At 40.2% G+C, this 26,478-nt stretch overlaps 2 protein-coding genes and 1 pseudogene across 2 annotated transcripts; 1 reads left to right on the top strand and 2 right to left on the bottom strand.

Moving 5' to 3' along the window:
• Positions 1-232: 232 nt before the first annotated feature.
• On the top strand, positions 233-1,640 carry LOC120570117 (trace amine-associated receptor 13c-like). The gene is made up of 2 exons (XM_039818341.1): positions 233-402; positions 641-1,640. The coding sequence occupies exons 1-2, from the start codon at positions 233-235 to the stop codon at positions 1,461-1,463; spliced, it is 993 nt and encodes a 330-aa protein (XP_039674275.1). The 3' UTR covers positions 1,464-1,640.
• Positions 1,641-6,516: 4,876 nt separating this feature from the next.
• On the bottom strand, positions 6,517-9,142 carry LOC120570264 (annotated as a pseudogene).
• Positions 9,143-19,567: 10,425 nt separating this feature from the next.
• On the bottom strand, positions 19,568-21,361 carry LOC120570328 (trace amine-associated receptor 13c-like). Its single transcript, XM_039818620.1, has 2 exons — positions 21,141-21,361; positions 19,568-20,628 (listed from the first exon to the last, which is right to left on the bottom strand). The coding sequence occupies exons 1-2, from the start codon at positions 21,314-21,316 to the stop codon at positions 19,809-19,811; spliced, it is 996 nt and encodes a 331-aa protein (XP_039674554.1). The 5' UTR covers positions 21,317-21,361; the 3' UTR covers positions 19,568-19,808.
• Between the last annotated feature and the right edge of the window lie 5,117 nt (positions 21,362-26,478).

Here is a 26,478-nt window from a genome sequence, read left to right as displayed (position 1 = left end):
TTTCTGCCGCGGGGGGGCAACTGATAAATATATAGAAACTGTTGAGATAGAGAGAAAGCAAAAAACTATAATATGGACAAAAGGTATGATGTAAAGTTTGAGGGAGGAGCGACATCAGTCTCCAACTAAGAGAAAACGTTAGTTGACGCGTGGACGAGGCAGAGCAGGAGGATAGTGATAAAAGAGCTGGTCGACAGAGTTCTGGCCAGAAAGCTGCTTCTCCCCTCTGACGATGGCGACCCTCCGAGGAGCTGAACTCTGTTTTCCACAGTTAAACTCCTCCTGCAAGAAGCCTACACTTCCACACACTGAGGCCATGCTGATTTATGTTCTGCTTTCATCCATCTCTCTGCTCACTGTGGCTCTTAACCTGCTGGTCATCATCTCTATCTCCCACTTCAGGCAGCTATATTAATCTAAATTTTATATAAATAACTTGACCAATTAGATTTTTATAGGTATATAGTCTGGTATATAGAAGTTATCACCCCAGAGCAATGTTGTGATTTACTGTGTTTTTTTGCCATTGCCATACCCTCTTGCATTTAAACGCATTGCTGCATTTTTTTCAAGCTAATGACATTTTCTTTAATGGCTATATGATTACAATATGTGTAGTGATAATATTCTCCCTCTCCAGGCAGCTCCACACCCCCACCAACCTCCTCCTCCTCTCCCTGGCTGTCTCAGACCTCCTTGTGGGCCTCCTGCTGATGCCGGTTGAAATAATCTATATAGAGGCCTGCTGGTTTCTTGGTGACATTGTGTGCACTCTGTATTATCTTGTAGACTACATTATTACCTCTGCCTCAGTAGCCAATATGGTGCTCATATCAGTTGACCGCTATATAGCTATTTGTTACCCAATGCATTACCCCACCAAAGTCACAAAGAGAAGGGTGCAAATCAGTGTTTGTTTGTGTTGGATTTTGTCAGGTTTCTATCGGATTCTCCTTTTACATGATCACCTAGAACAGCCAGGCAGGTCCAGCTCCTGTTTTGGAGAGTGTGTGGTTGTGATCAATTACATTGAAGGAGTTGTTGACCTTGTTTTTACTTTTATTATACCCATTATTGTCATCATAGTTCTGTATTTCAGAGTGTTTATGGTGGCTGTGTCTCAGGCTCGAGTCATTCGGCTTCAAATTACGGCTTTAAAAGCCCAGCGTTCAGGGACTGTTACTGCGAAGAAAAAAGAGGTGAAAGCAGCTAGGACCATTGGTGTTGTTATAGTAGTTTTTTTGTTTTGTTTCTGTCCGTACTATTTCCCCACTCTGGCAGGCCAAGACACTTCAGTCGATGCTTCAGCTGCACCCTTTGAGATCTGGCTGGCACACTTTAACTCCTGTTTGAACCCTGTCATTTATGCCTTTTTCTACCCCTGGTTCAGAAAATCTATTGAGCTCATCCTGACACTGCAGATACTGAAGCCTGGCTCCCGTGATGCTCAAATACTAAAGTGACACACAGGGGTGTTTAAACTCTGTCTTTAAACTGGGACGCTCTTTATGAAAGCGGAAATGTAATAGTTTGTGTTATTCTTAGAGCAAAACCATCTAGGATCCAGTGAAAACATGTTCTTCAATTGTATTTATATTTTGATTAATTTCGTTCTCTATTAAACATTCTGCTATTCATGGTTTTATCCCTGGCATACATTTATACACATTGATATTTATGTGTGAAACCTCAACAGAATCAGAATCAGAATACTTTATTGATCCCCTCAGGGAAATTATTTAGTTGCAGTTGCTCACAATCACATTCAAGATAAAAATAAGAGTAAGAAAAGAGCGAGTCAATAAGTGTAAGTAACATATCTACAATAAGACATAAATAAAATTGTTAAGTATTTACAGACAATAAAAACGTTAAGTAGAAGTGAGATTATGTTCCAAGTCAGATTAGGTTAAACAGGATTGTACAAATTCTATTGTAGTACATTACGAGTTGTGAGTTAATATACAATAATCATTTAAACAGTCTTCGATGTAAGATAAAAAAGGATCATTTTATTTGTTTCTCATCAATAGGTCACTGCATCTGCATGAGATTGTCTCTGACATTTTTTGTCAGACGTCAAGTTGATCTGTCTTTGAAAGTTAGTCAGGAATAGTACAGGAACAAATATAAGTCTTGCAAGCATGTATAATTGGACTGGTTCCTTATATTCAAAATATATGGTATTTCAATTATAACCTCAAGTCAGAAACATGCACTAATATAAACTTAATTTCTCGTTATCTGATTAGTTTCAAATTCAGTCCAAAGATAACATTTCTACATGTATTTAATGAACAAAAGCCTAGTCTAACTAAAATCGCAGCTCTTTAACAGAACAGGGCCACATTTTAAAAATCATTAAGATATTATTATGTATTAGTTTTGTTATTTATCTTTATTTATAGACAGAGGTGTCAAGTTACCTTTCTACTTAAGTTACCTTACTTAAGTAGAAATTTTGGGTATCTATACTTTCCTGGAGTAATTATTTTACAGCATACTTATTACTCCTACTCCTTACATTTTCACACAATTATCTGTACTTTCTACTCCTTACATTTTAAAAGTAGCCCCTATAAAAGCCAGTTTGGCTTGTTTTCATTCCGGCTTGTCATCGTTCAAAAAAACACACAAAAAAAACCCCTATCCAGTTAAATCGCGCCACCCAGATAGAGTGAATTTGATTGTGGTTGGATGAGAAGTATAAACATAGCCATTCCGACACCCTATTGGTTTGTATGCGATCAATCGCACCTGTACAGACCCGGTGCTAATACGGCACCAGTGCCTTAACGACCATTATGTACAGGACCGAATAGCAACGCGGATTTCGGTGCCTTATTTAGGTGCCACTTAAATGACTGCGCTTCTCTCTGATGCTCCGAAAACGGACATTAGAGGGAACTGAAACATCGCCGCACGGGACACTAGTTAACACTACAGTTGGCAGCAGGTAACGTTAGCCTAGCGTTAGCTAGCAGCTGGAGTAAACACAGTTAAAATGCTGACAGCTAAACGGAGTAAAAGTGTTTCTGTATTTTACTGGAGAGGATTGTAACACCAGACTGTAGCTGCCGTTGTCTGAAAAACACAGAAGAGATGAGTCACCTTTTTCAGCCCTTCTGAGTTTGCAGGTATGATTTTAATATAACATTATTATAGTCATCATGGCCTTTAGAAAAATGTTTTTGTTTTTTGTGGAGGTGGGGTAATGCACTATTAGGCCCCTGTGGGGCGGGCTAAGCTTTTGTCCTTAATGGCATTTTTTCCACCTTACATTACTTTTACTTTTATACTTTAAGTAGTTTTGAAACCAGTACTTTTACACTTTTACTTGAGTAAAAATCTTGAGTTGATACTTCAACTTCTACAGAAGTCTTTTCAAACCCTAGTCTGTACTTCTACTTGAGTAATGAATGTGAATACTTTTGACACCTCTGTTTATAGATTTTGTTTTTACAACATTGCAGCTGTCCCACTTCAGTGTTCAAAGACGATAACTGCTAAGAAATCTGAGATAAAAGCAACCTGAGGCCTGTACTACAAAGCAAGATTTGGCGTTAACGAGATAACTTCTGGTTCAACCCAGGGTTTTGTGTTTTACGACGGTGGATCACTTGTTACCAGGTTAAATCGCTGTGGTAACTTATATGGAACACCTAACCTGTTCGGGAGCAGGTTATGTTGGAGATTAGAGAGCAACCGGTGTAAAAGCACCGCCTACTGACCAATCAATACTCGATTGATAACGGCGTCACCGTTCTTTGAAGATCCAGTGGAGCTCGGTGCGCGGAGAGATTGACGTGCGCTCATGAAAGTTAAAACATTTAGAAACCGACAACCGTTAACATTCCGCAATGGGTATCTTTATGAAAGATATAGATTTTCAGCTGAGTTTATTACGTATAGGCTATTTTTTGGCTTGTTAAGCCGTGGGTTGCCAATGCCAAGCATCGGTTTGAATTATGTTTTTATATTTTTTATTTGCTTTCACGATGGCTTACCACTGCCAGGGTTGCAACTGAAATAATAGACTAAAGCAGCAGCACTTTATGGAAAGCAAAAGTGTAATTTTGGTCAGGTCTTGGTCCTGACTGATGGGGAAGTGGTATTGATAAACACTGTGATTAACGCATTTACAGCGTTTTTTTTTTTTGCCAGCTTTCCATCCTGTTTTAGGAAGCAGCGACTGTATTGCGTTTTGCCTGTAAAACCGTGTCTGTGTTCTTCATATTTATGAAGAATTATAGTTTGCTCTTCTTATGTAAAATATGTGGCTCTGGTAGATGCTTGTGATTGGTCATGCTGTGCAAACACCGCCTCTTTTATGTGAACGCGCGTGTCTCTAGATTGGGAAACCCTGGGTTGATTGAACTAGTTGATAACCACCGTCGTGACACAGGTTATGCGAGACCGCGGTTGTTAGGGTTAATGAAGCCGGGTAACTGACATAAATCCATGGCATATTGATCTTGATTCGTAGTACAGGCCTCAGGACTCTAGGTGCTGATGTTGGTGTGTTTCTTTTATGCTCCTCTTCTTATTATTGTTTGAGTGCTGCAGCCAAGAACAACTTGTGAGGGGTATCAACTGCAGCCATTCACATTTGGCTGTTGTATTTTACCTCCTTGCCGTGTCATCAAGGGAATTCACAATTTAATATTTTGTTTTATAACAACTATTCTTCTTATAATACGAGGATGCTTTACCTCTGATAAAGCCACACACATTGCAGCTGCAAATTAAGACTACTGGCACCTTTTTTATTCAAGTTCAATCACTTATTTTGTGACTTGCCTTTGCTGGTAAATGTAAATTATGTTCTTAATTTGTACTTTTTTCTTTTGCACAGTACAGTAGCGTAACATGTCATGTCACTCAGTAAAATTACATCAGTTATCAGGTTTGGGCTATTCCTATTTTGTTGTGTGTTATAGGGTTAGATATGTAAATATTTACATATACATAGATTATCTAATGATGTTTCATAGCATTTGTTTGACCTTTTGTTTGATCATAATTACTGATAAAATAATACACATTCTGTTCTATTTTCTGCTCTATTTGTCTGTATCAGTAAATATGATCAAGCCATTAAATTCAATTTCAGCTAAATTAAATTAAATTTATAGTATGAAATCGTAACAAGAGTTCACTCTTCTCAAGACACTTTACAGATAGAGTATGTCTAGACCACACTATAATTTACAAAGACCTAACAATTTCCCCAAGAGCAAGTATTTGGTGCAACAGTGGCGAGGAAAAACTTCCTTTTGGGCAGAAACCTCAGACAGACCCAAGCTATTGGTGGGCAGCCATCTGCCGTTGCCGGTTGGGACACAGAGACACAGACAAAGATATAGAGAATTATGATTCATAATAATTATAGCAGTTGGTATGATGAACGGTGGCAATTATAGTAACAATAAAGATAATGGAACTATGACTAGAAATAATAGTTGTAGCAGTTCAGGGTGTTGCAGGGCATAGTAGGGCATAGTAGTGTGTTTACATATGGGGGTTCCCATGTACCGTCTTCCCCTGCCACCCTGCCAAGATCTCTCATTACCCCTTTGCTACCCCATGTAAATTTTTCTAGATCCGACGCTGCATAACACATTACTCAATGGACTGTCAAACACTGAATTAAATATTTAAAGTCCTTTTACATGGAGTGAAAGTTTCCTTTGTCAGGCTTTTCAGTATGTGTATTATCAGAAGGTTGAAACATATACCTGATAGCTTTTGCACTAATTTGTATCTTATCTGCTTATTAGTTCGTTTAACATCATAAGTAGGATATAACACAATTTCAATCATAAAGGCCCTGTACACAAACATTCATTCATTAATTCTGCCTTTTTAACTTTGGCTCAGGTTGAAGGTAAAGCAAAGTTATTCTGGAGTTACATGTGTTCAGTAGGCTTCATGAAAATAATGACCTTATGAGTTTCAGCCAGAAGGAAGTGCCTGATTCCTTTACTTTGTCTTTTAACTTCCTGTCTGCACCAGAAGTGGGAATGTATATTGACATCTGCTGCTTTTGACACTATTACACGCAGCCCGGTTTCCCAGGACATGTGCTTATTATTGTGTAACAAAGTAACTATTCAAAATGATATTATAATACTATATGTACTGTCTATATTACATTGTTGGGTGAGCTTCCAGACCAAAATCATCTGGTTTAATGATTGACAGTATCAGAATCAGAATGGGGCTTATTACAAAGTAGGTTTTGACTTGTGCATTTGTGCATACAATAACCATAAATATATTTAGAAAAAACAATACAGCAAAGTACTGCAACAGTCAAAGAACATTAATATAGGAAAGAAATATTACAATGGAAATATGGAAAAAAAAAAAGATACTATTAGAATACTAGAACAGATACTATAACCAAATATGCACAATATAGCCATTTTAAAATTTGGAAGCTGGACAGTTTATTGTGATTGCAGTCTGTGACATTTTTTCCTCTGCATTTTGTCTGTCTTTACCCATATCATGGAGATTTAAGTGTTTAAAAGCAAATAAGTCACTCAAATAATAAGTCAAGTCATGTTTAAGAACGAGTCAGGCAACTTCAACAACATGGAGAGACAATTCATTGTCCTTATGTATGTAGATTACTTCACATATTCAGAATAAATAAAAATGAGTCATGATAATGTTCACATCAAGTCCAGGGTATCTTAGAAAAAAGAAATTCTGTTCCTATCTAGTTAACATAAGATGGTTGATTTTATTGACCAAAAGACGTGATCATTATTTTCACTTTTATAAAGTAAAAAAATATATCTGTTGGAAAACAACTCGGTGATGACATGCTGAAGAATATCTTAATGAACAGCACTTATTTGTCCCGTAAACTAGCAGCGGCATCATTTCAGTCACTCTACAGACATCTCTACAGTATGTTGGCATCACAGGAATCAGGCTGTAGTAACCGAAGTGTAACAATTAGTTTAATAGATCTTCTAAACCATGGGTAGAAAAATGCATACACTACTGGATTTAGACAGGAGTTACAATAAAGTAGCCAGATCCCAAAAATTGAAAAATCCACACTGGTTGACAAGTCCTGGCCCACGATATAGGGATAAAAATAAGGACAGAAACATATTAGAAACACAAATACGACAACACCAAGAGTCCTGGCGGCTTTTCTCTCTGATTTCTTTGCGGTTACAGTAACCGGATCCTGGAGTGTAACAGCTGCAATATGAGACCTCATGGCTCGAGCCTGAGACACAGCCACCACAAATACTCTCATATACAGAACTATGATAACAGCAATGGGGCCAACAAAGGTCAACATGACATCAACAGCTCCTGTTACGTAGTTAATTACAACTACACACTCTCCATAGCAGGAATTGTATCGATCTGGATTTTTTAGAAAGTCCATCAGTATCACCCAATTATAGAACACAGAACAGGCCCAACACAGATTTTACCCTATTCTGAGTGACCTTGGTGAGGTAACACAAAGGGTCACAAATGGCAACATATCTGTCAACAGATATGAGCACCATGTTTCCTACTGAGGCAGATGTAAGGATAGAAGAGGCATAGTAAAAAAGTCCACGTCAAGCTGCCCAAAACCCAGCAGCCCCCTATAAGGAGAGTTCGAACCGGCATCAGCAGGAGTCCAATGAGGAAATCTGAGACCGCCAACGACAGAATGATCAGGTTGGTAGGGCTCTGGAGCTGCCTGGAGAGGAAGAAAATCATCACTGAACATATTATATTAAGCAGGTGTAGAAGTCACAAAAACATAGTCTGTAATCATATGAATAGTCAAATAAACATACTATGTACATATACAATGCAGTAAAACATCTAGTAATATTTTTATATAGCCAAAATGTCATCAAAAGCATGGACAACACAACAGACACAGTACATGTACCCATTTTGTATAATACTGCATGTGTCTAGTAGATGGGGAGAACTTAAGTGCATGCATCAGCTTGGATTAATACATTAATAGATTCACTGATAGCCGATAGCCACAGATTTATTGGTCATAGTAGTAAGAATAATAATACTATGCAAGTATGTTTTAATGTTGAATGCATTAAATTGTTCTCATCTTAAATGTTATTTTCATTATAAGCCTTAATATAACAATATAGAGTATATATTGTCCTAAAGTCAACAGACTTATATCCAATACCAAAGTGTTTGATATTGAGAAAAACAATATTTCAGATTATGATTGTAAGTTCATGCCTGAAGTGGGAGATGGAGATGATGACCAGCAGGTTGAGAGCCACAGTGAGCGAAGAGATGCAAGACAGCAGAATGTAAAGAAATATGGTCTCAGCACGATGTTGCACTGGCTTCCTGCAAGAGGTGTTGAGTAGTTGTGGAAAGCAGAGTTCAGCGTCTTGCAGAGTCTCCGTCATCAGAGAGAGAAACGGAGACGAGAGGCTGCTGAGATCTGGCAGCTTTCTGACCAAAGTTCTCTGTCATGAAGACAATGTATCCAGCTCCTCCCTCTTTTCACATAACTGAAAAAACAACTGAGCGATTCTGTGATGAAATACATTCATAGTGAGTTGAACCTTGTTGATTGAACCTGAACTCTGTGGAATTTAAAAAAAAGTTTTAAACAAACACCAAAGCAACAAAAATGATATGTAGATATGATGTAATATAGGAATAAAAGTGACATTTGTTTGTACAAGAAGCATGTTCCCCCAATTTTTACGTTTATTGTGGCAGCGCCCTCTAGTGACCGTAGTAATTATGAAGTGTTTAAATACTATAAGAGTGCCAAACTCTGTAAGGACGCAGGTTAGGGTAGTGGATGGGTCAAATCCTTTTAAAAATAAGAGTAAACTGCTATTTATTTTACTTGAAGGTAACAAACAGAACTACATCACTTCTGCGTCACATATTTAATTATGTCATGTACATATGCATGGTAGTGAATTAACATACTGTAAGTAGTAAGTAGTTTTAGTGCGTAAACCTAACTAAACTGCGAATATTTCACAACATTGACGCGACTACGATTCACCATGGTAACAACCAAAAACAAACGGGTCGACTCTATTTGAATGGCTCTTACAGGTTTGTGTCCAGGGAACTATGGCGTTATATATGTGTCACATTCCTGAGCGAGTAATTGTATGTTTTGAGCGCAGAGAACTATATTTTGCAAGCACATTACATTACATTTTGAACAGAAATTAACACTCGCAAAAAATAATTTAGTTTGAGTAAACAAAGACCTATTTCGGGCACAATAAATGTATTTGCATGTCTTTCTCTGCTCGCAGGTAAAAGCTGCTGCGCTCGGTCCTGTCTTTCCGCCTCGTTTACCTCTTCTCTCTGCGCTCAACTCTAGACACGCTCGCTCAGATTTTACACGCGTTACAAAGTGTGCCACAAAACCAACCAATCGCAGAATCAAAAGGTCAATTCTGATTGGCTGTTCACCTCCAATTAGATCGCAAGTAGCAGGAAAGACATATCTACAGGGAGACAGTCTTTGACACAACACCTGCAGTGATTCCACAGCAAGGGGTATCTCTGCTGTAGCTAGTGGGTACTTGGAAAGATTGTGGAGCAGCTTAACTAATCAAAATAATTTAATTATGATTGATTTAAAACAATATATCAGCTGAAACAGCTCCACACATATGTTTAAACATATAGCGAAGTAATCAATGGTAGAAATAAAAAGCTAAAAGTGGCCTACTGACGTAGCTAACAGTTTAAATGATTAGTTAAAAGTAATGTATGACTTTTGAAACATTAACCACACTTCAAGTAAAAGGCCAAGCTAGTAGAATTTCTGACCAAACCAACCTAAATGTCTATAGTTCAATTGCATGAAAATGTAAGAATATTCACTTTAATAGGATAGTGTGAACACATTGGGAATTGAGGGGTGGGTATGTGAGTTAATATGACAGGGATGTGGGGGAACCTCAGACCAGAAGGGTTGGAAAGCACTGATCCACAGTATTTTATATTATTGACCGACCGGTATATTACAGACATGCCTTAATAGTTGTGTTAATCACAACACCTTTGTTTGAATTACATATCTCTGTGTGTGACTAACATCATCCTTCACAAGAAATCTAACATTAGCTAGCCCAGCATGGATACAGTCTATGCATCCAACATATTCATCTGAACAAACCTAAAATGTCACAATACAGCCACTTAAAAGAAGTTTGTAATACTGGTTACATCGATGTGGGGTTTTATTAACCTTAATTCTTTAAAGGTTGGTTCAATTGACTTGCAAAGTAGCTATCCGTTGCTAACATTAGCTAGCTAGCTTATTTATGTCAAAAATCAGTAGCTAAAGAACGTTACTGCCAAGATATGATTTCATTTTAAGACAGATGACAACACTTGACGAGTCTTATAACACCTCTCTGGTCTCTCGTGAAATCATATCTTGGCAGTAGTTAGCTAACGTTTCTGCTTTTTGAGATAAATTAGCATTAGCAACGGATAGCTCATTCGCAAGCTAATATAGCAACATAATTCAGGTTAATAAAATACGGTAATTTAACCAAAGTATTAAAAACTATTTACATGTGGCTATAGTGTGACAGGCCTACTGCTGTTCAGTCTCGCATTGCGAGACCTAACTTAGCTAGTTACAGTGCTGCGAGGCCTGTTCAGATGACATGTCGGCTGCTGTGTGTGAGCTAGCTAGATTGCTTGTGAAGGATGAGTCAAACATAAGGAGATATGAGTCAAATAAAACAACGGCATTAGTACACACAAATATTAAGACATTTCTGTGATATAGCTATGTCAATAATACAAAATACTGACCGAAATGTGTTTTAATCCAGTAACATTAGTCGAACAGCTCCACTGTAGACGGTATTTGCCGTACCAACAAGTGTTGACTGAAAAAGACGGTTCCTCCTAGATTTTTGTTTCCTGATATTGCAATCTAATTGGAGATGAACAGCCAATCAGAATTGACCTTTGGATTCTGCGATTGGTTGGTTTTTGTGCAACTTGTAACGCTGTGAAAATCTGAAAGCGGCGTGTCAGGGCGAGTAGGGCGTGGAGAAAAGGTTGCGGCGGAGCGGCGAGCGACGCGAGCTTTTACCTGCGAGCAGAGAAAGACATGCAAATACATTTATTGTGCCCGAAATAGGTTTTTGTTTACTCAAACTAAATTATTTTTTGCGAGTGTTAATTTCTGTTCAAAATGTAATGTAATTTGCTTGCAAAATATAGTTCTCTGCACTCAAAACATACAATTACTCGCTCAGGAATGTGACACATATATAACGCCATAGGGAACACTATAAAAATGTTTAAAACTGTCATGATTGTGGGTTTCTGTTATGTTCTGTTTCCTGTTTTATTTTGAAATCTGGTTTTCTGTCTTGTCTTGTCTGTTTTACCTCCTGTGTTTTCCCTCCCTTGTGATTGCCCTGATGTGTTTCACCTGTTGTGTCACCTGTCCCTCGTTAGTCCTCGTTGCCTGGTGTATTTAGTTTCTGTGTTGTCTGTCTGGTGTGGGATCATTGTTGTGTGCTTTATTTTGAGTTGTTTGCTGTCGTTGTGGCTAGTCTGGCCAACCTCTGGACACTCTTTTTTTTTTTTTTTTGTAAGTTTTTGTCAATAAATTTCTTCTTAACTGCATTTGGGTCCAAACCTTGTCTATCCCTTGGCAATCCTTGACAGAATGATCCCACCACAGATGGACCCAGCAGGTATGGAGTTTATTCCGTTCATTCACCTGTTGGACTCTGATGGGGAATTCATGATCTCTTTCATTGCTCCCTGCATGTTGAGGATCCCGCCTTTGCTAGGCACCTCACGGAGGTATGCTGGCAGGCTGTGGAGTGGGAATTCAGCCTTCCAGTGCTTCAGCAGTCAACCTGTCCTCCTGCCTCCTTGCCTGCTTTCCCAGAACATTTTTCTGTATGCTCAACTGCCACCGGTCTAGCGGGCACCCCCAACAAGCAAGCAGTCCTTTGAGGGGACCTGTCTGGCTATATTCTCTGGGAGTCGTGGAGGCCGTAGATGGAGTACGGGACAACATGGCTCCCAGCGCCATTCCCTGCATCAACCTCTCGTCGGGCCTGAGCTGACGAGTGTGCCTGAGCTGACGAGTGTGCCTGAGCTGACGAGTGTGCCTGAGCTGACGAGTGTGCCTGAGCTGACGAGTGTGCCTGAGCTGACGAGTGTGCCTGAGCCTGAGCTGACGAGTGTTCCAGAGCCGACTTGTGCCAGAACCGCCGCTGACGTGCAGCCACCCAGAACCGCCGCTGACGACTGACCTCCCAGATTCGACTTCGCCGGTCTCCGGCACCCCTGAGATGTTGCCGGTCTCCGGTGCCCCAGAGACTTTGCCGGTGACCCGACCGACTCCTGCCCCCCGTGTATTGTCGGTGGCCCGACCGACCTCTGTTCCTGTTACCTTGTTGGCAGACACCGGCCCAGCAGACCCTTCGCCTGTCTTCAGCCCAGCAGTTCCTTCGCCTGCCCGGCCCCCAGAAGGGTTCTGCCTCCGCCGCCGGCCTCCAGAGGGGTATCTCCTTCGCCATCGGCCGCCAGAGGGGTTTCGCCTTCGACCAGAGGGGTTTCGCCTTCGACGGCCGCCCGAGAGTCTTCACCGTCCTGCTCGGCCATCGGAGGGACTCTGCCTTCGCCATCCCTGGGTTGACTTTTGTTTGGTTTTTGGATGTCTGGGATCTGTTCCTTGGAGGGGGGGGGGGTACTGTCATGATTGTGGGTTTCTGTTATGTTCGGTTTCCTGTTTTATTTTGAAATCTGGTTTTCTGTCTTGTCGGTTTTACTTCCTGTGTTTTCCTTCCCTTGTGATTGCCCTGATGTGTTTCACCTGTTGTGTCACCTGTCCCTCGTTAGTCCTCGTTGCCTGGTGTATTTAGTCTCTGTGTTGTCTGTCTGGTGTGGGATCATTGTTGCGTCGTCGTGGCTAGTCTGGCCAACCTCTGGACACTCTTTTGTAAGTTTTTGTCAAATTCCTTCTTAACTGCATTTGGGTCCAAGCCTTGTCTATCCCTCGGCAATCCTTGACAAAAACACGCTTCAGAGCGAGTCACGTTCTTCTGACGGCGCTTTCCTAAAGCCTCCAGTGGCTTTACTAATATGCTCCGCATTACCAATGTTGTAAAGAAAACTGCCTTTGCAAAAAAATGGAATGTGACACAGATGTAGAGCATGTCCACGATGGGTGACTTCAGTGATAGAAGGATGTATAAAGTTGTGTAGGCTACATAACTGAGACTAGGAAGAAAAACGGTACCGCTCACATAGGAATGAGTTATCTGGAAATTAAAATGTGTTGGGGCCTAAATATCATCTTCCGATGTATGCTTAACTCCCTGCAAAGTAATACAGCTTCTTCATCAATGGGATCATGGTTAATTTTCTTTATTGGCACAGGCCTGACCCAATCAAATCCAGGAACTCCCTTCCCCACTCGCAAATTTACGAATCCCACTATGGCCACGCCTCCCGGCCCTGAGACACAAGCTGTAATAGTTATGCTGGAAGTTTAGCATTCACGTTAAAATGGACAAACGACCACCAAAATGCAAGGGAGGTGCAGAGAAATTACAGGAGAAAAAGATTAAGAATCTACAGGCGGATTCCTCAAAATGTGCCAAGATTTCTGACATGTTTGGGGCTGTAGTAGCTGCTTCATTGCAAATTAACAGGGACTCTCAGGAAGGGAGGGAGACTGTGTGTCACGTCATAACGATAACAAGCAGTTTGTCTGTAACATTAAAGTTAATGGCTGTCAAGTAACCTAACTGCTAAGCTTACACTGAAAATGCTAGCGGAGCCTGTTGGCTAGCTGAAAAGTCTGTGTGCTCTATGAAATCAGTGTTGATACAAGCATCAGTGTTCCTTGAATGGCTTAATTAGCTTCTCTTGTATTGGTGCTCTTTTCCAGGGCATATACTACTCTCAGCTTTATTGTAGCTTTTGGGAGGAGTTATGGTATTTAGCAAACACTGCGTCCAAAGCAACAAAATATGAATCTTACAATAGTTAAATTGCAAAATAGTAATAACAATAATGGCAATACAATTTCAAATATTAATAATTAAAAATAATAAAAATACCTTAAATATACAAATCATAACTAAGAATGAATTAATTATTTAAGTGTAAGATCAACAGATTAGTCTTGAGACCCCTCTTGAAGGATCCAAAACGATCACATTAATGCTGAACACTAGGCAACTCATATAATAGAATGCACGCATATTTTAAGAGGACTGTCTGCAGGTAATGTGTCTGACCAATCACGGTGGGCCAAAAATGCCAGGGCCAATTTTTTGTCCCAGTCCAGCCCTGATAAATATTAATGTCAGCAGTAACTGATCTATCCAATTGTAATGATGTATTGAGAAACTAAGTGTTAATGTTGCTTGCTCAGGTTAGCTCACCCTATAATCACCTGTGCAGGTGGTAAGGTCCAATTAGGGGAGTCTGAGTTAAAAGGGCTTCAGGAGAAGAAAGAAGAGACTTGGCAGCTTGCTGTGAGGATGCCGTTTTTTTTTTTTTTGCTTGCTGTTAGTTTGCCTCAGTTTAATACATTTTTGTTTGAGTATATTTTGGTGTTTTGTTAATAAATACACTAACTGTGCACTTTAAAAGGCCTCCTCTCCAGTCTTCAATCGTGACAATGCCTTTAATGTGGCCGTTACCAGAAGTAGGGTCAGGATAGAGATGACTTTTGGCATCCTTAATGCACGCTTTAACAGCCTGCGTGGCCTCCGAGTGGCCCCAAACTGGGCTTGTCAAAAAGTGACAGCCTGTGTCATGCTCCACAATGTGGCCTCGATAAGGAAGGGGAGAGCCCCACCTGTTAGCCAACAACCCCCAGATGTGGTAGACCCCATCACACTTGACTTACCTACTGGCAGGGCCGTGAGAGAGGCTATAACACGGCAGTTTTTTTGTTTAAAGGGGTGGTTCACAATTATGGACATAGGACCTCATTTCCAAGTTAACCAGTGTGTTATTTATCAGTGGAGACCGTTTTCAACACTTTTCATCCAGTCCTTCCAGTTGCAGAGTTTGCTGGTGCTAGGCTAGCCTGCCACTAAAAACAGTCTTACCCACTCCACAGTACACCCGAGGCAAATCAATTATAACACCAGACTATCGGTGTAAATGTCTGTGTTGATAGAATAATGTTAGAAATAAAACTACCCTTGCATCTCAGTAATCACATTACATTTTGAGGGACTAGTTTCTCAGCAGTGGCAGAATTTTACTTTGCTCCGGTTAGTAGTACTGCGCCAAAAAGTAAACCAAAGTGCACTACAGTCGGGACACCTAGTAGTAGTCTAGTACATTGGTATTGAAGCGTTGGATTGAAAACTAAGGACTAGCTAGGCAACATAGTGATTCATTGTGCATTTAGAAATTGTAAAAATAAACCAAACAGATGGGGAGCACAAAGTTTCCACAAATTTCCAATGGGAGATCCAGAGAGGAACCAACTGTGGCTTCTTGCTGCTGGCTTGTACATCAAGGCGGAGACTCTACTCAAGTGGCAAATGTGTAGACCAGACCACTTTGAAAAACCCTGCACTCTAAAGGACACACTAAAGTCACTGACAACAAATGCGGTTCCATCTGTTTTTTCCAGATGCACCAACAGCTACTGATGAAAATAGTGGGAAAACCCCAAAAACATCTGACCCAAATATACACTGATAAAATGAGGAAGAAAGCTAGGAAAATCAATGCAGATAGTACACATCCTCTTTCGAGCCAGTTTGAGCTCCTGAAGTCTGGGAGGCGCTTCAGAGTGCCTCTGGCAAAAAGTGTTTTTAAAAAATCAGTATCCTTAACCAAACCAAGTGACAACATCAATATGAGCTGCTATCTTAATGAATTTAAGTATATTTATTTTGTTTTTATCTTGATATCTTTTTTTTTTTTTATATTCAACTTACTATGTCTGATATGTTGTCTGTATGTTTATTTCTTGTACAGTACAGGCCAAAAGTTTGGACACACCTTCTCATTAAATGCATTTTCTTTATTTTCATGACTATTTACATTGAAGATTATCACTGAAGGCATCAAAACTATGAATGAACACATATGGAATTATGTACTTAACAGTGTGAAATAACTGAAAACATGTCTTATGTTATAGATTTCTCAAAGTAGCCACCCTTGGCTTTTTTGATAGCGCTGCAAACCCTTGGTGTTCTCTCAATGAGCTTCATGAGGTAGTCACCTGAAATGGTTTTCACTTCACATGTGTGCCTTGTCAGGGTTAATTAGTGGAATTGTTTCCCTTATTAATGGGGTTGGGACCATCAGTTGTGTTGTGCAGAAGTCAGGTTGATACACAGCCGACAGCCGGAGACAACTGTTAGAATTCATATTATGGCAAGAACCAATCAGCTAAGTAAAGAGAAACGAGTGGCCATCATTACTTTAACAAATGAAGGTCAGTCAGTCCGGAAAATTGCGAAAACTTTGAATGTGTCCCCAAGTGCAGTCGCAAAAACCATCAAGAGCTACAACGAAACTGGCTCACATGAGGACCACCCCAGGAAAGGAAGACCAAGAGTCACCTCTGCTGCTGAGGATAAGTTCATCCGAGTCACCAGCCTCAGAAATCGCAAGTTAACAGCAGCTCATATTAGAGACCAGATGAATGCCACACAGAGTTCTAGCAGCAGACACTTCTCTAGAACAACTGTTAAGAGGAGACTGCGCGAATCAGGCCTTCATGGTCAAATAGCTGCTAGGAAACCACTGCTAAGGAGAGGCAACAAGCAGAAGAAATTTGTTTGGGCCAAGAAACACAAGGAATGGACATTAGACCAGTGGAAATCTGTGCTTTAGTCTGATGAGTCCAAATTTGAGATCTTTGGTTCCAACCGCCGTGTCTTTGTGCGACGCAGAAAAGGTGAACGGATGGATTCTACATGCCCGGTTCCCACCGTGAAGCATGGAGGAGGAGGTGTGATGGTGTGGGGGTGCTTTGCTGGTGACACTTTTGGGGATTTATTCAAAATTGAAGGCATACTGAACCAGCATGGCTACCACAGCATCCTGCAGCAACATGCCATCCCATCCGGTTTGCGTTTAGTTGGACCATCATTTATTAGCTACTACCGCACTACTGTTTTTTTTTAGGGGGGAATACACTTCAAGACGTGACATGACCTGTCCTCTGGAGGACATAGCCACACCACCACCACTCCGTGGATTGTTATTGGGATGATTATCACAGAAGCCTGTCTGAATACACTCACTGGACGGCAGCTAGCAGCTAACGGCTATCAGCTAGCAGGGCAAGCTAGCTACCGGCAGGATCGAGACAGGGACCAGGGTAGGTGAATTTAAACAATGTCTGAGTTGAAAACGCATCTTGTTGACACGTAAGGGCCCTGTTCATGTGGCACAGACATATTAATTGCATTTTGTGTCTGTTAAGAGGCACAAAGGCACTCTAAAACTTGCCCCGAGCACTGCCGTTTTAGCTCAGGGGACGCTTGTAGTACGTAGCTGCAGCTTCTCCGTGTTACCTGCACTGATTCGGGTCGGGTTTTTTTCTATCGAAAGTACTCGCGTAGCTATAGCGATCAAGATTAACGTAAAAATTGGCCAGAATTCTCCTTTAAGGTATTGACTTAACAGTCCAAATAGTAAGCTAAAAGTTACGAATAAAAGTAGAAATAAATAGCTAAAGGTTTTGCATAAGTGGCTAAATAGGTTAGCTAAAACTACAGACTAAACCGTTCAAAAAGTTAGCTAAACGTAAAGGTTAAATGGTTAAAACATTCAGCTTCCCTTCCAAGTAGTAGTAGGACGATTACTGACCAAACCAAATTAAAAATGGACAGTTTAGTTATTAGGAATGGATAAAGGGGTGCGGTAGTAGTGACAGGGCTGTGTGGGTAACGCAGAACAAAAAGGTTGGGAACCACTGAGCTACAGGACAACAATCCCATTAACTGTCACGGGGTTATTGGCCATTTTTTTATCTCCATCTGCCGATTATAAATTCCTCCCACTAATTATGCTATTCAGCCTCTCTTCCTTTCTGTACCAGGCTGTGCCAGCATTGTGCTACAGCTGCTATGTGGTCATGCCACAGACTTGAGGTGCATTTGCACCTGCACCCAGTTTCAGGAGAATGGGAGCTGAGCTGTGCAGCCATATGCCAGGCAGTATTGGAGAGTCAGCAAGTCAGTTATCTTAGTTCAGTGTTTTTGTCTGTTTTTTGGGATTCCGAAATGGAATAGAAATGTATTGTCCACCAAAGTGGAAAAATGTGTTTGTTCATCAAAACATAAAAGCAGCAGAGCATGAAACATTTAAAATAAGTAAATTGTTAAACAAATGTGGCAACAGGATACCACCGAGTTGAAAAACTAGAGTATAGAGCACGCTAGTACACAAATTAAAATGAAACAAAACATAAAACACTAAAACCACAACAGACTGTACAGTAGATTAAATAACATAACACACAACTCAATGGACTGTCAAACACTGAATTTAATATTTAAAGTCCTTTTACATGGAGCGAAGGTTTGCTTTGTCAGGCTTTTCAGTATGTGTATTATCAGAAGGTTGAAACATATACCGGATAGCTTTTGCACTAATTTGTATCTTATCTGCTTATTAGTTTGTTTAACACATAAGCAGAATATAACACAAGCTCAATCATAAAGGCCCTGTACACACACACACAGGTGTTTTCATTAACTCTGCCTTTTTAACTTCGGCTCAGGTGAAGGTAAAGCAAAGTTATTCTGGAGTTACATGAGGTCAGTAGACTTCATAAACATAATGACCTTATGAGTTTCAGCCAGAAGGAAGTGCCTGATTCCTTTACTTTGTCTTTTAACTTCCTGTCTGCACCAGAAGTGGGAATGTATATTGACATCTGCTGCTTTTGACACTATTACACACAGCCTGGTTTCCCAGGTCATGTGCTTATTATTGTGTAACAAAGTAACTATTCAAAATGATATTATCATACAATATGTACTATATATATTACATTGTTGGGTGAAAAGATGTATTTTAATAAAAATGAATGTTGATAAATCAGCTTCCAGACCAAAATCATCTGGTTTAATGATTGACAGTCGCAATCAGAATGGGGCTTATTACAAAGTAGGTTTTGACTTGGTGCATACAATAACCATAAATATATTTAAATAAACAATAAAGCAAAGTACTGCAACAGTCAAAGAACATTAATATAGGAAATAAATATTACAATACAAATATGGAAAGAAAGATACTATTAAAATACTAGAATAGATACTATAACCAAATTTGCACAATATAGTCGTTTTAAATTTGGAAGCTGGACAGTTTATTGTGATTGCAGTCTATGACATTTTTTCCTCTGTTTAACCATATCATGGAGATTGAAGTGATTTAAAGCAAATAAGTCACTCAAATAATAAGTAAAATGTATTAGTCATGTTTAAGAACGAGGCAGGCAACTTCAACAACATGAAGAGACAATTCATTGTCTTTATGTATGTAGATTACTTCACATATTCAGAATAAATAAAAATGAGTCATGATAATGTTCACATCAAGTCCAGGTTATCTTAGAAAAAAGAAATTCTGTTCCTATCCAGTTTACATAAGATGGTTGATTTTAGTGACCAAAAGACGTGATCAGTATTTTCACTTTTATAAAGAAAAAATATATCTGTTGGAAAACAACTCGGTGATGACATGCTGAAGAATATCTTAATGAACAGCACTTATTTGTCCCGTAAACTAGCAGCGGCATCATTTCAGTCACTCTACAGACATCTCTACAGTATGTTGGCATCACAGGAATCAGGCTGTAGTATCTGAAGTGTAACAATTAGTTTAATAGATCTTCTAAACCATGGGTAGAAAAATGCATACACTACTGGATTTAGACAGGAGTTACAATAAAGTAGCCAGGTCCCAAAAATTGAAAAATCCACACTGGTTGACAAGTCCAGGCCCACGATATAGGGATAAAAATAAGGACAGAAACATATTAGAAACACAACTACGACAACACCAAGAGTCCTGGCGGCTTTTCTCTCTGATTTCTTTGCGGTTACAGTAACCGGATCCTGGAGTGTAACAGCTGCAATATGAGACCTCATGGCTCGAGCCTGAGACACAGCCACCACAAATACTCTCATATACAGAACTATGATAACAGCAATGGGGCCAACAAAGGTCAACATGACATCAACAGCTCCTGTTATGTAGTTAATTACAACTACACACTCTCCATAGCAGGAATTGTATTGATCTGGATGTTTTAGAAAGTCAATCAGTATCACCCCATTATAGAACACAGAACAGGCCCAACACAGGCAAACACACATTTTAACTCTATTCTGAGTGACTTTGGTGGGGTAACACAAAGGGTCACAAATGGCAACATATCTGTCAACTGATATGAGCACCATGTTTCCTACTGATGCAGATGTAAGGATATAAGAGGCATAGTTAAAAAGTCCACATGTCAAGCTGCCCAAAACCCAGCAGCCCCCTATACGGAGAGTTCGAACCGGCATAAGCAGGAGGCCAACAAGGAAGTCTGAGACCGCCAATGACAGAATGATCAGGTTGGTAGGGCTCTGGAGCTGCCTGGAGAGGAAGAAAATCATCACTGAGCATATTATAGTAAGCAGGTGTAGAAGTCACAAAAACTTAGTCTGTAATCATATGAATAGTCAAAAATAATATGTACAGATACAATGCAGTAAAACATCTAGTAATATTTTTATATAGGCAAAATGTCCTCATCAAAAGCATGGACAACACAACAGACACAGTACATGTACCCATTTTGTATGATACTGCATGTGTCTAGTAGATGGGGAGAACTTAAGTGCATGCATCAGCTTGGATTAATACAGTAATAGATTCACTGATACATAGATGCCACATAGTTATTTGTTATAGTAGTAAGAGTAATAATCCTATGCAAGTATGTTTTAATGCTGAATGCATTAAATTGTTCTCATCTTAAATGTTATTTTCATTGTAAGCCTTAATATAACAATATACAGTATAAATTGTCCTAAAGTCGAGACACAAAAAGTAAGTGTTTGATATTGAGAAAAACAATATTTCAGGTTATGATTGTAAGTTCATGCCTGAAGTGGGAGATGGAGATGATGACCAGCAGGTTGAGAGCCACAGTGAGCGAAGAGATGCAAGACAGCAGAATGTAAAGAAATATGGTCTCAGCACGATGTTGCACTGGCTTCCTGCAAGAGGTGTTGAGTAGTTGTGGAAAGCAGAGTTCAGCGTCTTGCAGAGTCTCCGTCATCAGAGAGAGAAACGGAGACGAGAGGCTGCTGAGATCTGGCAGCTTTCTGACCAATGTTCTCTGTCATGAAGACAATGTATCCAGCTCCTCCCTCTTTTCACATAACCAAAAAAACAACTGAGCGATTCTGTGATGAAATACATTCATAGTGAGTTGAACCTTGTTGATTGAACCTCAACTCTGTGGAATTTTTTTAAAAGTTTTAAACAAACACCAAAGCAACAAAAATGATATGTAGATATGATGTAATATAGGAATAAAAGTAACATTTACTTATTCAAGAAGCATGTTCGCCCAATCTTTACGTTTATTGTGGCAGCACCCTCTACTGACTGTAGTAATTATGAAGTGTTTAAATACTATAAGACCGCCAAACTCTGTAAGGGTAGTGGATGGCTCAAACCCTTTTGAAAATAAGAGTAAACTGCTATTTATTTTACTTGAAGGTAACAAACAGAACTACATCACTTCTGCGTCACATGCGTAATTATGTCATGTACATACGCATGGTAGTGAATTAACATACTGTAAGTAGTAAGTAGTTTTAGTGCGTAAACCTAACTAAACTGCGAACATTTCACAACATTGACGCAACTACGATTCACCATGGTAACAACCACAAATAAACGGGTCGACTCTATTTGAATGGCTCTTACAGGTTTGTGTCCAGGGAACACTACAAAAATGTTTAAAACACGCTTCAGAGCGAGTTACATTCTTCTGACGGCGCTTTGCTAAAGCCTTCAGTGGCTTTACTAATATGCTCCGCATTACCAATGTTGTAAAGAAAACTGCCTTTGCAAAAAAATGGAATGTGACACAAATAATCTGCTGGGATTTAGAGCATGTCCACGATGGGTGACGTAAGTGATATGAGGACGGATAAGTTTATGTAGGCTACATAACTGATACCGCTCACATAGGAAGTTATCTGGAAATAAAAATGCATTGGGGCCTCAATATCATCTTCCGACGTATGTTTAACTCCCTGCAAAGTAATACAGCTTCTTCATCAACGGGATCGTAGACAAAAGGAAATGTCATGTTTGGAGAAAACAAAACATTTTATGGTCTGCCTAACATGGTTAATAAACCAAAACTGTTTTTTTATTCATGCCGATAACAAACTGTGCTAAAATGCGCCTGATACAGACTGAATGAACGAAGGAGGAAATGAAAGAGCGCTGTGTCAGAGGGAGGAGACTGAGAGAAACTCAAGATTTATTGAAGAAAACCTGCTCCCGACAGGTTAGGTTCACAGGCTCAGTTACCAGAAAACCCAGAGTTTTCCTCATCTCAGTTTTCACTAAATCTGCTTTCTGAAACAGACCCCAGGTTTTATGGGTTCATAGTGTTTTGCTATGGTTCTGCCTGGGATGTGGGGCGTATATCAGCTGCTCACCAGCTTAATCAGGGAGAGTACATGCAGGTTTGCCTCATTAGGTCCTTAGTGTAGGGAGGGGCTGGACAATCCTAAGGTGTAGAATAGGTACGATAGTTCTGCAGTAAATTACATTTTTATAATATTTGGGGTGCCTATTGTGGGTGCACATATATGTATAAATAGTAATGTCAGCAGTAACTGATCTATCCAATTGTAATGATGTATTGAGAAACTAAGTGTTAATGTTGCTTGCTCAGGTTAGCTCACCCTATAATCACCTGTGCAGGTGGTAAGGTCCAATTAGGGGAGGCTGAGTTAAAAGGGCTTAAGGAGAAGAAAGAAGAAGCTTGCCGGTTTGTTTTGCTTGCTTGCTTACTGTTAGTTTGCCTCAGTTTAATAAAAAAAATAATATTTTGGTTTGAGTATGTTTTAGTGTCATTTTGTTAAGAAATTCACTAATTGTTCACTTTAAAAGGCCTCCTCTCCCTTCAGTCATGACAATGCCTTTTAATGTGGCTGTTACCAGAACTAGGGTCAGGATAGAGATGACTTTTGGCATCCTTAATGCACGCTTTAACAGCCTGCGTGGCCTCCGAGTGGCCCCAAACTGGGCTTGTCAAATAGTGACAGCCTGTGTCGTGCTCCACAATGTGGCCTCGATAAGGAAGGGGAGAGCCCCACCTGTCAGCCAACAACCCCCAGATGTGGTAGACCCCATCACACTTGACTTACCTACTGGCAGGGCTGTGAGAGAGGCTATAACACAGTAGTGTTATTGTTTCAAGGGGTGGTTCACAATTTTGGACATAGGACCTCATTTCCAAGTTAACCAGAGTGTTATTTATCAGTGGAGACCGTTTTCAACACTTTTCATCCAGTCCTTCCAGTTGCAGCGTTTGCTGGTGCTAGGCTAGCACAAGTCAATAGTATCTGCTAGCCTGCCACTACAGCCTGCCACTGTGTTTGTCTTACCCACTCCACAATACACCCGAGGCAAATCAATTATAACGCCAGACTATCGATGTAAATGTCTGTGTTGATAGAATAATGTTAGAAATAAAACTACCCTTGCATCTCAATGATCGCATTACATTTTGAGGGACTAGTTTCTCAGCAGCGGCGGAATTTTACTTTGCTCCGGTTAGTAGTACTACGCCGAAAAGTAAACCGAAGTGCACTACAGTCAGGACACCTAGTATTAGTCTAGTACATTGGTATTGAAGCATTGGATTGGAAACTAAGGACTAGCTAGGCAACATGGTGATTCATTGTGCATTTAGAAATTGTAAAAATAAACCAAACAGATGGGCAGCACAAAGTTTCCACAAATTTCCATTGGGAGATCCAGAAAGGAACCAACTGTGGCTTCTTGCTGCTGGCTTGTACATCAAGGCGGAGACTCTACTAAAGTGGCAAATGTGTAGTGATCATATTAGACCAGACGACTTTGAAAAACCCTGCAATCTAAAGGACACACTAAAGTCACTGACAACAAATGCGGTTCCATCCGTTTTTTAAAGATGCACCAACATCTACTGATGTACAGGTAATAACTTTTGGTAGGCTACTCTAGCTAATAAGGCTAGCGCGTTTCATAACATTAGCTTAGCTGCTACTGATAGATTGAGACTGACAACGTTAGTGGAGATACCGTTACAGTTCAATGCATTGTGGAGAGTGACAACGTTAGATAATGGTATAGCTATACTCTTGGTAGATACCTGATTGGGCTAACCGCTAACTTTAGGTAATTGCTGACAGAAAAGTCATGTAAGCTCGGACAGTTTACATGCAAATTGCAGCGGCAGGTAAATATTCCATGATAAGGCTGTCAATATCAGTTGGGTACCTAAAAACAGTAAATGTGTTTACAGGTTAGGCAGACATGCATGCGTCTGGTGGCCAGTAGCAATTTCCCAGAAGCTGACATCTGTAAGGAGATAGAGCAGGAGATAGGCAGTGTCCACATCCTCTCGACAGTCAGTGTCAGTACCCAGACCTATCCACCTGAACAGGAAACAGAAGAGGGAGGCAATAAGCAGTACATTTGCACAGGCACTTTAACAGATGACATACTTAACAACTACATAATAAAAAATGACCATTCATATTTTACTTCTGTGGAAGGCTTCTCCCCAGCTATGGCACTGTCATCTCAGCAAGATCTGGAACTTAGCAGTGAGGGCTGTGAAGAGTTTGAGGTAGAAAGTTTAATGGAAGAGAGTCAAGATAATTGCAATGAAGATGAGTTTGAGTTGGGTAGAGAGGAAAGCATCAGTGATGAGGATCAAAGTTTCAGTGATGTTGAGGATGAGGAAGCAAATGTCTCACAAGAGCGAAAAAGTATTGTGTCGACAGGAGAATTGTTGAAGCTCTTTCATGTGTGTCATTGGGAAGGCTGTGGCAAATGTTTGGTGAGGCCACCGGCAGTCTCCAAAAGTGGATTTGGGCTTAGGATCAACACAGAATGCATTGATGGCAAGGATTTTATGTGGCATTCTCAGCATTTAGTTAGAGGAATTATGGAATGCAATGTTTCTGTACCTGCTGCTGTATTTGTCACTGGAAATGAGTGCAGTCCATTCATGGAGGTGTGTGACACCATTGGTCTGGAAACCATCTCAAAAAGACAGTGGTTCAACATACAGAAGGCCTATGTCATCCCAGAGGTCAACAATACCTGGACAGTACACAATGAGGCTGTACTGAGTGCCTTAGGTGATGAGCGGCTCATCGTGTCAGGAGACTCCAGATATGACAGTCAAGGTCACAACGCCTCATATGGAACCTACCACTATCACTCCTGGACATCATGTCGAAGTTGGTGGTGGCACAGGGAACTGTTCAAGTCACAGAGGTGAAGAACAGTTATTGGCTTGAGGTGGATGATATGGAAAGGTGCCTTTCCAAGTTGGGAGAATATGGTGTGACCATATCTGTTTTGGCAACTGACTGCCACCCATCAGTGCAGAAAGTCATGCGTCAGAAATATAAATCTATACAGCATGAATATGACCTCTGGCACATTAAGTCTTTCAGAAATCAACTGCTGCAGTGCCACAACAAAGAGTTGTTTGAGTGGATCAGAATGATCACAAACCACCTCTGGTTTTGTGTCACAACATGTGAGAGAAGTGTGACTAAGTTGAAAGAGAAGTGGATCTCAAGGAGCAACATAAACACCAGTACTCCAAGTCTGCTCAACAGTATGTGGTGGCCCCACTGAAGGTGGACAAGGATTATACCTTCAGGAAGAACGTAGTGGCAGGAGTGATCGATAGGTGCAAGTCGACATCCATCCGGGCAACATTGCAGGAGCTGAAAACGGAGACTGTTATCACGCTGGCCCAGCACAAAGGTGTAGAAAAACCAGAGAAAGCGGTGTCTGTTGCCAAGCATCTGAGCAGATTCGCATCCTCACAGTCCCGTAACAGAGTAACAAACCCTGACTGAGGAAGAGCAGAAAGAACAACACAAAGTTTATTAACATGTTAAAGTGACTAACACTACCCTTGTCAAAATTCTTTTTTTCCTTGATTGTTAATTTCCTTAATTGTTCCATGATTACACTGAATATTAGAATTAATTTAGAGCATTTTTTTTCTAAATGAGTTATATGGATTTACATTGTAAATTTCCTATTATTTAAAGTACATTATTAGTGCAAGTCTGAGCTCAGTTCAGTGTCAGACAAGCTCTTGTCATTTAATCACTATGCCTATAAAATAATTATTTGATGTTAAACTTTCAAATGTGTATTAGAGTCTTTACTCTATTA

This window comes from Perca fluviatilis, chromosome 12 (assembly GCF_010015445.1).
Source record: "Perca fluviatilis chromosome 12, GENO_Pfluv_1.0, whole genome shotgun sequence".
Taxonomy (NCBI): domain Eukaryota; kingdom Metazoa; phylum Chordata; class Actinopteri; order Perciformes; family Percidae; genus Perca; species Perca fluviatilis.
Note: the sequence above shows the minus strand (reverse complement) of the source record. Positions and strands in the feature narration are given on the sequence as shown.

Bases quoted from the DNA above. Each gene is read 5' to 3' on its own strand.
- LOC120570328 (XM_039818620.1), bottom strand. From the start codon at position 21,316: ATGACGGAGACTCTGCAAGACGCTGAACTCTGCTTTCCACAACTACTC. The intron at 20,629-21,140 runs GCATGAACTTAC...CTTCCTCTCCAG, and splicing joins ATCTCCATCTCCCACTTCAG to GCAGCTCCAGAGCCCTACCA.
- LOC120570117 (XM_039818341.1), top strand. From the start codon at position 233: ATGGCGACCCTCCGAGGAGCTGAACTCTGTTTTCCACAGTTAAACTCC. The intron at 403-640 runs GCAGCTATATTA...CTCCCTCTCCAG, and splicing joins ATCTCTATCTCCCACTTCAG to GCAGCTCCACACCCCCACCA.